This window comes from Zootoca vivipara, chromosome 5 (assembly GCF_965207765.1).
Source record: "Zootoca vivipara chromosome 5, rZooViv2.hap1.1, whole genome shotgun sequence".
Lineage (NCBI taxonomy): Eukaryota > Metazoa > Chordata > Lepidosauria > Squamata > Lacertidae > Zootoca > Zootoca vivipara.
In genome coordinates this window covers 18246722-18259980 of record NC_142588.1, presented here as the reverse complement: position 1 = coordinate 18259980, position 13259 = coordinate 18246722, and the positions used below count along the sequence as shown (strand labels likewise).

Here is a 13259-nt window from a genome sequence, read left to right as displayed (position 1 = left end):
TATGTGGACCCTGGACTGGAGACTTGACATACTGACTTGCTGCCAGGTAGGCCAGGGGTTCAGGACAATAGATCACTTGTTTTCTCTAACCTCCATGAACAGCAGCAGAAGGTATGGAAGATACATGTGCACAAACAAAAGTACAGGCAGCAGTGCTGGTCCATTGAATCCAAGCACCCTTACCCCCACAATACATTGATAAGAACTATCTAAAAGTCACAATGTGCTGAGCTAGTTTTTGAGTTTCACAGAACTCTTCCTCAGGCTGGGTATAGGTAAAGGGCATGATACAACCACCATCTAAAGATTCAGAAAGGGAAAGATCTCAAGCTTTGTCAAAGCATGCTGAGATAAAGAATCTAAAAACAAACAAACAGTGAATTGTATCTCACAAAAAAAACCCAAAATATGTTGGAGATGACGTGAGATGGTATGAAAGGTCTACATGGGATGTTTTAACTGTGAAGACCTATTGATAAAGGTGATTTGCAGCATGTTACTGCCACCATGTGGTAAAAATGCAAGTGTGAACTAGCCCAGAAGTCATTGGGGGAAAGCTGGTTCTCCAAGCCGTTAATGGTGACATCTCCCTGTCTCATTTTCCCTTCCCCAGTTTCCTTCCAGGATGAAGGCATGTCCCTTTCCATTCTTCTGGATAACAATTTTCTGTGAAACTTGGGGTAGGTGGGCAGGACACAGTCCAGTCCTATGCACCACTGCTCTAAGAAATAAGACCGGGCACAATTTCGCAACATGATCCAGAACATGGCGCTAGGTATTGTGGTGCTGTTACACCATAAAGTGCAAGTGTGTACCGTGAGGAATGGGGATTCGGTTTTAGACCCACACCCGATGTGATGTCTTTTCTTTTCAGTAAAGGTAAAGGTAAAGGTACCCCTGACTGTTAGATCCAGGCATGGATGACTCTGGGGTTGTGTGCTCATCTCGCTTTACTGGCCGAGGGAGCCGGCGTTTGTCCACAGAAAGTTTCCAGGTCATGTGGCCAGCCTGACTAACCAGAGCAGCACACAGAAACGCCGTTTTAACTTCCTGCCGGAGCGGTACCTATTTATCTACTTGCACTTTGATGTGCTTTTGAACTGCTAGGTGGGCAGGAGCTGGGACTGAACGGGAGCTCACCCCGTCGCGGGGATTCGAACCACCAACCTTCTGATCGGCAAGCCCTAGACTCTGTGGTTTAGACCACAGCACCACCCGCATCCTTTCAGTAACACGTCGCAAATAGTTGTGTGAGAAGAAAGCTCAACATACCGCTACTGAAAGGAAAAGACTTGGGGATGGGGTGAAGAATTCAGTCCTCCTCCTCAACTTAGATATGAGCAAGACATTAATAGGACTGTCAAATGAAGGTATGGACACACGCCCCCTAAAATGCATTGCATTTGATGTGATATGAGTCCATATAAAATTTCTACCAGAAGTGAACCACTTGTTCATGTGGCTCATCATCTGATGCCACAGCCATTGCCCAGTACCTGCATGTATAAACCAGCCCTCGTAGGAGGGCTGCTAGTCTCTGAGCAGCTGTGGCAATGATCTTCACAACTGATTTTTGACAGTGTGTAATATTTTTATGGAGATTGTTTGCCTACCACTGCTTCGCAAAGCATCTTGAGTTTCTTATTGGTATTCACAGCACTTGCACAATGATGTATGGTACAGAAGATGAGTTTATCGCTTGCACTTTACTCTGTCTTTACTCATAAACTCTGTATTTCATTCTGTTGCAGTCTTTTGCAAAGAGCAAATAGTTCTGTTTATACAGATTGCTCTGTACCTAACCCAGTCCTCTGTGTTGTCAATTCACCATAGTCAAGGGACTGTTATATTGCCCCCATATGTAAGTGGTGTGTCTCTTAAACCCAATTATTACTTGTTTTATGAGTACTTAGTAACTTATACAACTATAACTTGTTTATGAGTACTTAGACTACTTTATATTGTTTTCTTATCTTATAAACTGATCATATAGTTTTATTGTGCCTGTTGGTGTTTATTGTGCCTAGAAGTGCTTTCATTTGGGAAGGTTTTTCTAGGGCAAGGCATAGTGATGGATTATTTTGATCTGGGCAAAGTTTTGAAGGCCAGAGAAATCAGCAAACTAACATGCAGATTTTTTTCCCCAAGAGCTAGTAATCATGGTAGTTTCGTGTCATTATGATTAGCTTTCCAAGAATCATCAGGCTGGCATGTATTGGAAACAAAATACCACATTAGATAGACATTTGGTTATTGATGTCATTAGTGCAGAACCGTAGATGGATGTAAAGGCACCACTCAGAAGAATGGGCAGCTCCATGGGGTTTTTACACTAGCCACCTTTTTGAAAATAATTCTTCAAGCAATCACCCCTCCCGTTTTCTTTATATGGTGTTGTAATTAATCATTTCAAGAGTTTGAAGACTTGTCTGTCTGGCTTTCTGTTTTGAGCTACAGATCAGTACAATTACCTACAAATTGATTTAGGACAATCCAATCTCCTCTCTAGTTCTTTGTAGCGGCTCCCATCTGATCTGTACAGGGCCCAATTTGGCCCAAATCAGCCTCATTCCATTTGGGATTTGGCCAAATCTGGTGGACAGCCCTAATAAACAGCAAGTCACATTATACCAGGTCAGATTATTTGTCCAAGTAACCTCCTATTGTCTGTCTGACAGCAGCAGCACCCAAGGCTTTCAAGCAGAGAGAGATATCTCCCACCTCCAGCTGCCCACTCCTTCTTGGAGATGCCAAGAATGGCCCTTGGGATTGTTTGCAGGAGAGCAAGCAGATCTCCTTTAGCATGGAGTTAAGCAGCTTCAGCATGGCCAGAGAGGCCATCTCCCACATCATGATAAATCATGTCTCCAACACTGTCTGAAAAACCTTCTGTGAGTAACATAATGAGTAAGGGCCTGGAAATTAGTGCTTCATTCAGCAGATGGACAGCACCTCAGTGATGAGCTGTTCAGACTGAGCAGCCCAGTCAGAACCAGCAGCTTTTAAGATCATATGGGATCCTTCTGTTTCCTTGTTTCATCTGAATTGTGTTGTACTGGTAGTAGCAGTAGTTCACCTGCAAGCCATCACAGTAGCAAAATGGCCAAACTTACTGCTAAAGTCCTCAGCTCAAGACTGGCCACCTTTCATTCAAGGACACAAACAAACCAGGCAGATCATCATAAATGCTAATCATTACTGGGTATCAAAAGTCTGTAAGGGGCTTGAATTTTCCATTCCCACTGACCTGTACCCAGTGCTTTTTTTCTTTTCTTTTTTAAAAAAAGTTCAGCGGTGCTCTCATTTTGACTCAAGAAAATCACCATTTCATAGTTCAAATCGGAAAAAATAAATGCAGTAAATTGACAAAAGTACAAAAACCGTGCATTACACCGGGAAAGGAAATGAAGCTGCCATTGAAGATGGTAACAGCAAAACTGACCAAACACTGAGCCAGATTCCAGCTCCTACTTCACACATTAAACACTCGCTTCCATCTGAGACTCAGGAAATGAGGCCGCCATCAGGGGTAGCAAAGGAATTGATTATTTACCATGCTATTCGACGGAACTGACAGTTTACCGTTCTAGAGAAGAAACTTAAAATTTTAAAAATTTTAGTTTCTTCTCTCATTAGATTCACAAAATGTTTACCCGTGTACCCCCAGAAAAAAAGCACTGCCTGTATCTAGTTCAGTATTTTGCGATGAAGGAGGTTTACTGAATTCAACAGTTATATCATTCCCTTATGCAATCATTTTTTCATGACTGAGTTCAGTTGATGTAGATTCCTACCTGACATACCAAATGCTGGAGAACAATTCTGAAGGACATACTGCACAGCAGTGTGTTGTTTTTAATGGCCAAGCTCGGCTCAGGCTGCTCCGCTCCAAATGGCTCCCCTGTGCTAAGCCATGTATTAAGTTGAAGCCAAGGTGATTCTGAGCCGAACTTGAGCCACGCAGAATTGAATCTGTAGCGGCACTCTTAGATGCCTAGAAAGCCTTGACAATCCCAGAGATGAGAATTTGACAAAATGTAATCAAAATTGCCATGAAGCCACACATTGTGTTTTAGGGGTGGCTTTTTGTATGATAATTACTCCGATGTTTCCCTTTCTCTTAATGACATCTAAAGAGGAAACAGGCAGTGCTGGAGATTAAGTAATTAAGACGTATTAGAAGCATTTAAAGTACAGGGTCATAAGGGAGAGGGAAGAGGGAAGCTGTGGACTGACTGTATGTCTGCTGGAGAGTTATAAAATATTCTCCTTGCTCACAGCTTGGTAGCTGTTAAAGGGAGAGCTTCACAGACCGTGTGCTCTTTATTATCTCCAGTCTGGAAAACTGCAGCATCCATGGGTAAGTAAAACTCATGCTAAATTAAGAAAGCAAATTCGTATTTCATATATGAGAGACATATATAGATATAATGTAGGAACTGCAACAAATGATTATTAAGTGTGTGCATGTATTTTGAAGGGAACCATTTCTTATACATACCCTCCTATTATATGCAAGGACTGGCACATAGTGAATTGTTACTAGGTGATTAATCATCCATCTTTTAATTGCTTTAACTTTTAAAAGTTAGCTTTTACTGAATCTCTTTTTGAGAAATTGAACAAAATGCAAGATACCTTTCAAGCAAACAATTACCCCTTTATGTTGCTGGAAGGAAACGCAATCTGTAACATTTTCTTGTTCATTTCTATCTATAGTAGCACAGTGGAACCAAAATAGTTTCAAGCACGTATGTCCTTAACTTTCAGCCCCACCAATGAATCAATTAAAGCTGTAGCCGATTAATCTACTGATTAAAGCTTGCACCTGTACTTATCTCTGAGAATCTGTCACCTTCAAAAAGCAGAGTGCCTGGTAAAAACCCATTGCATTTTACAGAAAATTGCCTGCAAGTCCGGCAAATGTAATAGATCGTGCTATTTATAGAAGGCAAGCAACCTAGATGTTACATGCAGTATGTTGGGGAAACTAAGCATAGGAAGCTGTCTTATACTGAGTCAAACTATTGGTTCATCTAGCTCAGTTACTGCCTATACCATGGGTAGCAAACATGATGCTTCCCAGATGTTGTTGGACTACAAATTACATCATCCTTCATCATCCTTTGACCATGCTGGCTGTGGCTAAATGGGAGTTGGAGTCAGATATATAGAGAGCAAGCACCATGTTGGCTACACTGGCAACAGGTCTCCAGGATTTCAGACGGTGGGTTTCTCTTATACCTGCCTGGAGATGCCAGGAATCAAATCTGGAACCTTCTGCATCCAAAGTAGATGTTCTGCCACTGAGCTACAGCCTTTTCTATCCATTTGGAGGAGGGTCACATCAACAATCACAATGAAAAAGCTTGACTGACCTGTTGCAAGATATTTAAATACAGATGCTCACAATATTCCAGACTTGGAAACCTAACAAAAGCCAACCCTAGGACACTAGATGCAAAGCTCACACACAAAGAGAGAGCGTGCCCCAATACTCATTGCTTTAGCATGGAAAGTAACTTTGTTTTCTCTTCTGTCTTCAGCACTGTTTCATTTACATAACAGAATTCTCTCCATTGCCAAGTCTTAAAATTGGCTCCTTATTTCAAAATCCAACTGTGCCGCTGAAAAAGATATGTGAAAACATTCGTTTCCAGCAATTACAAGTTTCACTCTGCTTTGTATGTCAGTTATGGTAGAAAGAAACAGAGAATTGTAGAGTTGGAAGCCATCCTGAGGGTCATCTAGGCCAACCCCCTGTGATGCAGGAATATCCCCTGGACAATAAACCCCTGCCTTGGTTGCCAACCCAAGAGTTACACGTGGGTATATATTGTACATTTCCTGCAAGTGTGTAGGAGTTTTCAATACGTTGGGTAAGTATGTAAGAAGAATATGTTTGGAGTTGGCGGCCAGGAGTAGATGTGGCCCTTGGGGGTGAGGAAGGTTACCTAACCTTGACTTAAAATACTCTGTGAAGGATTGACCTCAAAAACTTCACAAGACTTTCTTCTGAAGAATCTCCAAGCTGATGTCATACATTGTGCATATTTTCAAGCTACTATTTTTCCATGCGCCACCTGGGTCAGCGGTTCGAATCCCTGTGACGGGGTGAGCTCCCGTTGCTTGGTCCCAGCTCCTGCCAACCTAGCATTTCGAAAGCACGTCAAAATGCAAGTAGATAAATAGGAACCACTACAGCGGGAAGATAAACCACTATTTGGGCCAGCACAAACCACTATTTGGGCCAGCATCGAAAGCACGTCAAAGTGCAAGTAGATAAATAGGTACCACTACAGCGGGAAGATAAACGGCATTTCCATGTGCTGCTCTTGTTCGCCAGAAGCGGCTTTGTCATGCTGGCCACATGACCTGGAAGCTGTACACCAGCTCCCTCGGCCAATAACACGAGATGAGCGCCGCAACCCCAGAGTCGGTCACAACTGGACCTAATGGTCAGGGGTCCCTTTACCTTTACCTATTTTTCCACATTCCAAAATGCTTCATCCACTTCTATCAGATGAGAGGTGTGATGCTATACTGCTGAATGACAGATCGGTATGGCATGTAGTGGAGATGGAGAGCACGTATGGTGCAGTGGTTCAAGTGCTGAACCTAAATCTGACATTGCAGGCTTCAAATCCACAGGCAGACATAAAGCTCATTGGGTGCACTATTTCCCAGCTTAGAGTACCTCATAAGGTTGTCATGAAGATCCAGGCCTTAACTATCAATGAACAATAACAAAATAAACTCCACAGGTGTGCTAATAATAGCTACCTCTGAATAGCTATTGATTCCTGTTAAGAACGATCTGAAAGAGTTGAAATGGATGCAATTTTCATATGAAGCTGGCCTTGCACTGCTTAATGATACTGTATTTGTAAGAACTGCTTAAACGGGGTTCCCTTTTACAAGGGTCACTGCAAAGTCATTATTGCTATAGAAATATATTTTTAGCCTCATTACACCAGATACGAGAGACTATCTTTTCCCCCCTTATTCCTCTGTCTGCCTATCTACAGCCTTCTGCTTTCACTGTACTGCAAACCACTTCAAAGTCCCATAGGCGACATCTTCTCATTATATTCTCCCTGTTCAGTCATAGTTTTAAAGGAGGGTCTGCAGTGTGATCATCCTAGGAGAATCCACATTCCAGTTGTCTCTCGTGAGCTGTTTGGTTTGCATTGCTCTGAATACATGACTATTGAAGGACATTCCTCTGCTCCAACGCTTGCCCCAGTGCTTCTCTTAATTCTCATTTTAGGTTAATGCTCATCCTCCTTTACCCTCTCTCTTGCCTCCAACTGGATACCTACTGGACCCAAACCCACCTGGGCTAGTCTGAAGCATTACTTTTGCATTCTACAAGATGCATATGATTGCCCTTCTCTTCAGCCAGGCACACATTGATTCTTTTTCATAAGGATCATTTCAATGTGGTGCCTGAATAATAATAATTTTATTATTTGTACCTCTGCCCATCTGACTGGGTAGCCTCTCCTCTATAGCATCTGAAAGCACTCAACACATGTATTGGACCTTCAAGTTGAGAACTCTGATATATGTGAACAAGAAGCATATAGTGTTTGAAGTTAACCCACGGATGCTCAGCAAATGAGGGTATTCTTAACTTGAGCATCCTGCTAAATATAGGATTCTTAACGTTTTGAAGATGCATCTATATAGCATTGGCTTGAAATGAAAGAACAAACCCTACATCTCATGTAGGAGACAAATAGTTTCCTATTTTATTATTGGAAATCCTACTTCCAATTTTCTACTCATAAATGTGAGTACAGTTTAAAATCTTTACATTTGGAGATACAGTATCCCCCTTCAATCAGCCTTCCCACCAACAATTATTCTTTTCTCTCCTGTATCTTAGTTTTAAATCATAACAAGCTGATCTTACATCTGGCCAATGTCTTTCAAAGACTTTGAAAGTCATTGTGCATATGGTGTTATTCCACTGAACCAATCACTAGGGAAATAACAACACCTGGATTTTTTTTCTTAAGCAAACGGTGTATAAACTGAATGATTAACTCAAGGTTCTTGCTATTTGTAAAACTACAACATTTGAATCAAGAGGATGGTTGCCTTGTATTTTCATAAAGAAGAAATGGTGTCTGAACCAGGTTTGGATCACAGATGGAGCAAAAATTATGCATGTTTGCTATATTTGTATAAAGTTATCATTTGCAGAAAATCTGGATTTGGTTAGCATAAAATTTAGACTTTTTTTAAAAAAATGCTCAACATATGTGTATACTCATATATTCCATACATCTTTACATTATTTTGTTTATGGTGAATTAGATGTTTCTGGGAAGGAGAGCAAATATGAGTAAAATTTGTGATTGGTCTTTAAATGACACACACGCACACATGCACGCACGCACGCACAAACACACACAAAACACCCTACACACAGTAACCTCCCATGCTTCTTTAATATATGGGTAACATCATAAACAAACAATAATCACTTATTTTTACCTTCTGAACAGAGTCCCTGAATCTACACCTGGAACATCTCAGATTTGATGGAGGGGACTCCGAAGGTGAAGAACAGATTTTCAAAAGTCTAGATGGAGTTCTTCAAGCTCTGGCTGAAGATAGTTAAGTATAATTGAAATACGTTTTATGCTGGTTCAGCCCAAGCCTTAGTGCTCAACACAGTAATATTTAATGACAACGTTATTAATATAAGCTTTTTCTTTTCAAATCTGAAGGCCAGCTAGATATTGCTGGGGTTCCCTGAGCTGCCCTGTGATTTGATGTCAGCAGCACACTGCCAAGTTTAGGATAATCATTGGCATTTCTGCTCCATACCGTCTCTTCTCTGCCTGTGTTCTCTCTCATTTCTCCCCGCCTCATATTCTGTTGCATCTGTGCCTACCAGCTTCCATTCTCCCCCACCTGCTATTTGCCCCTTGAGACACATGCTGAAAGCTGAAGTCCTGCAGTATCAGATGTGTCAGACAATGCCTGCCTCTGTTCGCTACTGTTGGCCGCACCTGCTTCCAATTGTGCCCTGTTGTCTGTCTCCTTCCAATTTCCCCTCTGTTGGGCACATGCTGAAAATGTGAGTGAGCTCTTCCATCATATATGGGTGTCAGGCCAGGGCTTGCTATTCTTCTGGCCACCTGCAACCTACCATCATCTCTATCAAACTATGCCAAGCTTTGGCTGACTCTGCAAATTGTCTTGCTATTGTATCTGGGCTGCTGCCAACATTAAGCCCCATTCCTGTACCAATCTTTAAGTTGTTGTGCTAAGCCGCTCTGGGGTATATCCTTATTGTAGAAGTCAGGGAATAATAACCTAGGGTGCCTACCTGCCAGCTCCCCTTGCCTGCTGCTTCTCTTATTGAATAAGAGAGATCCTGGTGGCCACTGTGCCCACATATGGCTGCTGTCCACCACAATTAAGAGAAATAAAGGCTGTGCCCATGGATTCCTGCTTGCCTTGGTGAGAGAGGTGCCCAAATGCTGTTGCCTGCTTGAGACAGTGAGAGAGAGACTGGTCATTGTGACATTGAGCTGATGTCACCTGCCTGCCAGGAGAGGAACTGGCCATTTGTGACATTGTGATGACAGTTATCTGCATCACTTTTCTGCCTACCAGGCATTTCTCTGAGTGGGAGTCATTAAAGCAGGCATCCCCAAACTTGGCCCTCCAGATGTTAAGGGACTACAGTTCCCATCCTCCCTGACCACTGGTCCTGTTAGCTAGGGATGATGGGAGTTGTAGGCCAAAAACATCTGGAGGGCCGAGTATGGGGGTGCCTGCACTAAAGAGCTAGGAGTCCTCATTGGAGGATGATAAAGCATTAGAGAACCAATGTAAGAAAAGTTGCAACTGTTACCACTGAGAGCAATGGGAAACTAAAATAAATTTGAAAATAAAAACATTACCATTTTTGTATTCCTAAAACAATCTTCTCCGACCTGCCCCCCCCTTCCAGATGCATTGGACTCCAACTCTCATCAGCCCCAGGCAGCATGGCCAATGGTCAGGGATGGTGGGCATTGTAGTAGTAGTAGTAGTAGTAATTATTATTATTATTATTATTATTATTTATTATTTTTACCCGACCCATCTGGCTGGGTTTCCCCAGCCACTCTGGGCGGCTTCCAACAGAAAAATAAAATAATCGATTAAATATTAAAAGCCTCCCTAAACAGGGCTGCCTTCAGATGTCTTCTAAAAATCTGGTAGCTGTTTTTCTCTTTGACATCTGATGGGAGGGCGCCGCCACTGAGAAGGCCCTCTGCCTTGTTCCCTGCAACTTGACTTGTCGCAACAAGGGAACCGCCAGAAGGCCCTCGGTACTGGACCTCAGTGTCCGGGCAAAACGATGGGGGTGTAGACCCTCCTTCAGTCCGACAATACCTGGAAGGTACTAGATTGGGGGAGGCCTTAAACATCTCATCCAGAATCTTTTCTGAAATGGAGAAATTCTGCAGGCAAACAGGTGTGAGGAGAATCTCCTGAAAGTAAAAAGTTTGAAAAGCACTGGCTTGTGGAAGTGTTGGGCCTTAGCTCAGTTACTTAACTCAAGAAGAAAAAGAGGTGATACATACACAGGCTCTCGACTCTAATTTCAGCACACATTAGCCTCAAATAAAACCCTTAATCATGTCAACTAATCTGACAGACACAATAACTGAGAATATCAGCCATCTTTTGGTAATTTGTATTTGTTCCCTGGGAAATAGAATACTATTGTATTGTATTGTATTGAATACTTCTTGGTAGTTAGGGAGGCTTAGCTGAGGCAGTTCAATTATTTATTGTTAACTGCTTCTTAACTTATGCTTCACTGAGGTGGCAGCAGCTTATTTCACTTGTCAGCCTTCGCCAAGCAGCTGTCACCTGCTCATCAGAGGAGGGAAGTGTTTTGTGTGGTTGCCATAACGACATAACCTGGCCTTAAGGGTGGCAAAGTGTGTGCAGCACGAGAGCAACCATTTGACAACTTTCATGTCAGAAAGTGCCACTCATAGCAGGCCTCAGCGTTAGCTGTACGGTGGACACATCATTCCTTCTTGCAGTGGAGCCAAAACAGGGGGGACACTGCCTCTTCCTAATGTCTAAAATTTCATGAATGTTTTCCTGCCCCTCATGTGGTTGGCACATGTTGATGATGTCATTAGTATGCACCCGTACTGCCAGCTGGAGGCTGCTGACAGTGTTGGATTTCAGGCATTTAGGACAGTTCAAAGTTAGTGCAAAGTGGTGACGTCATCGCTCCAGACTATGTTATGTATGCTTATGGCCTCAAATTCAAAAGCTTACCTAAATCCAGTGCCCAACAGTGGCCAGAAATGATCTATGATGTAATGGTAGAAGAATATAATTGCCACTATAAGGTATTTCTAATGTACTGTATTCATACAAATACCACCTGCAGTAGAGTATTGCCGCAAGGAGTGTTCTGTGTTTCAGCCAGCCAGGTGTGCCTCCTTAAAGGATACTCCATTCCATTCCACCTCCCCTTGGTTTTCCAATCGTCACACACCCCACCTCAACAACAGACAGACACTCAGGGTGCCTCTGGACTGTTTTGCAGGAGACTCAAAAGCCTACCAGCGAATTAAGATTTTCCAATTAAAGTGGATTTGGTGCCCATTTTCAACAAACCTGCTCCCCCCCCAAAAAAAAAAATAGCAAAGTGACGGGGAAAAGACACTGAAAAGTGTGAGGCAATAACTGCTTGACATTATCTTGTATTAACTGCCCAGTAAACGAATCAGAATGAATACTCACTACATAGCTAGCATTGTATAACCTATTATTGTGTTTTTTGGATATGCTGTAAGCCGCACAGAGTGGCTAGGGAAACCCAGCCAAATGGGCAGGGTATTATTATTATTATTATTATTATTATTATTATTATTATTATTAATTGTTGTGTGAAATGAGCATTCAATCTAATAAACAGGTTGTCTGAAATGACCACAACATTATGTGGCTACTGATCATAGTCCTCCTTGGGCTGTTTGGGGGGAGGGGTTTGCCAAATATTATTTCTATGTCTGCAAACCTTGGGGTTCCCCCGCCAAGGCTGCTGATGTCCACCCTTTATTTCTCAGGCCCACTTTGACTACAACCTAAGCAGCTGAGTTCAGTATTAGGACTGAGACATGTATGTCAGTGTTTCTGGCTTTAGCTGAACACCACCAGCGCCCTAGTCATCTCAATTTGCAGTTTCTTTTGAGGCACAGAGCTGCAGTGAAATGGAAAGAAAAGACAACCGGTATCTATCATGTTGATGGCCTCACTCAATCATGATGTGATGGTTACAGAGCAGTTACCACTTTAGGTGGCATTCCTGGGGATGGATTTTTCTGTGGGATACAGTGGCTGCGGTTGCCACCCAGTTCATCAACTAAGCACACACATGCTTAACTTACATATAATCCGATTGAGTCCTCATTTCTAGCTGAGCAAGCTCATATCTGGTAGAAGCTGTTTACTGCTTAACCAGCTGAAACTGATTGAAGGAAGCAGACGATGAGAGTAGCCCTTCCTAAGAGACAAAGGAGAGGGGTTTTGCTTTGTTTTTAAAGACAAGCCCACTCTTCTGAGTCAGCCTATCCAGGTTTGTGTCTGAATTCTCTGGGGGTTTCCACCATAACTGAATGCCATTTAGATTTGATAACGCAGCAGGAGCCAAGTCCTAATTGGGTATATTACAAACTCTTGCTGCTAACAGCATACACTCCAGCTGTCCCTGTTTACCAAGGACAAACCTTATTTCCTTGTCCATGGTGAATCACTGTCCCTATTTTGACGTTTAGAAATGCCTTAAAATATTCTGCTATGGTGGGTTGCTGTTCTTTAAGTTTAGATACGCCTTCCTCCGTCAAGGGATCCAGTCTCTAGTGCTTATGCATGTAAATATACACACATGAACGAATGTTGTGCACTGCTTGTCATTGGACATGTTTCAGCAACAGAGCTGCAGTTGGGATGGTTGATAAACTATTACAGAAAAATTATAGAGCTTTTCAGATGGTGGTGGGGAAGAAAGTAGAATTGCAACAGCTGGCTCCCTGATAGCCATGCATTGATTTGAAGATTCCTAACCCAAATTTATTCATTTGAGGGTCTGGATAGAGCCAACACATATACAACTGCATTGTTACCAAGATGTTTGCTTCAGCTGGAGCTATGTGGAATTTGGTAACCAGGGAAGGTCCCTATGGGGTTAACCTGCATGAATTTCTTCACATCCACAAGTA

The 13259-nt window shown here is 42.4% G+C and overlaps 1 protein-coding gene across 1 annotated transcript in view; it reads left to right on the top strand.

Moving 5' to 3' along the window:
* Window positions 1-753: 753 nt before the first annotated feature.
* LOC118096502 (rap1 GTPase-GDP dissociation stimulator 1-like) overlaps window positions 754-13259 on the top strand; it is a 44086-nt gene continuing 31580 nt past the window's right edge. The window contains exons 1-2 of the mRNA XM_035138418.2: window positions 754-775; window positions 8517-8627. Coding sequence (XP_034994309.2) covers window positions 754-775; window positions 8517-8627 — 133 coding nt within the window. The remainder of the gene's footprint in view (window positions 776-8516; window positions 8628-13259) is intronic.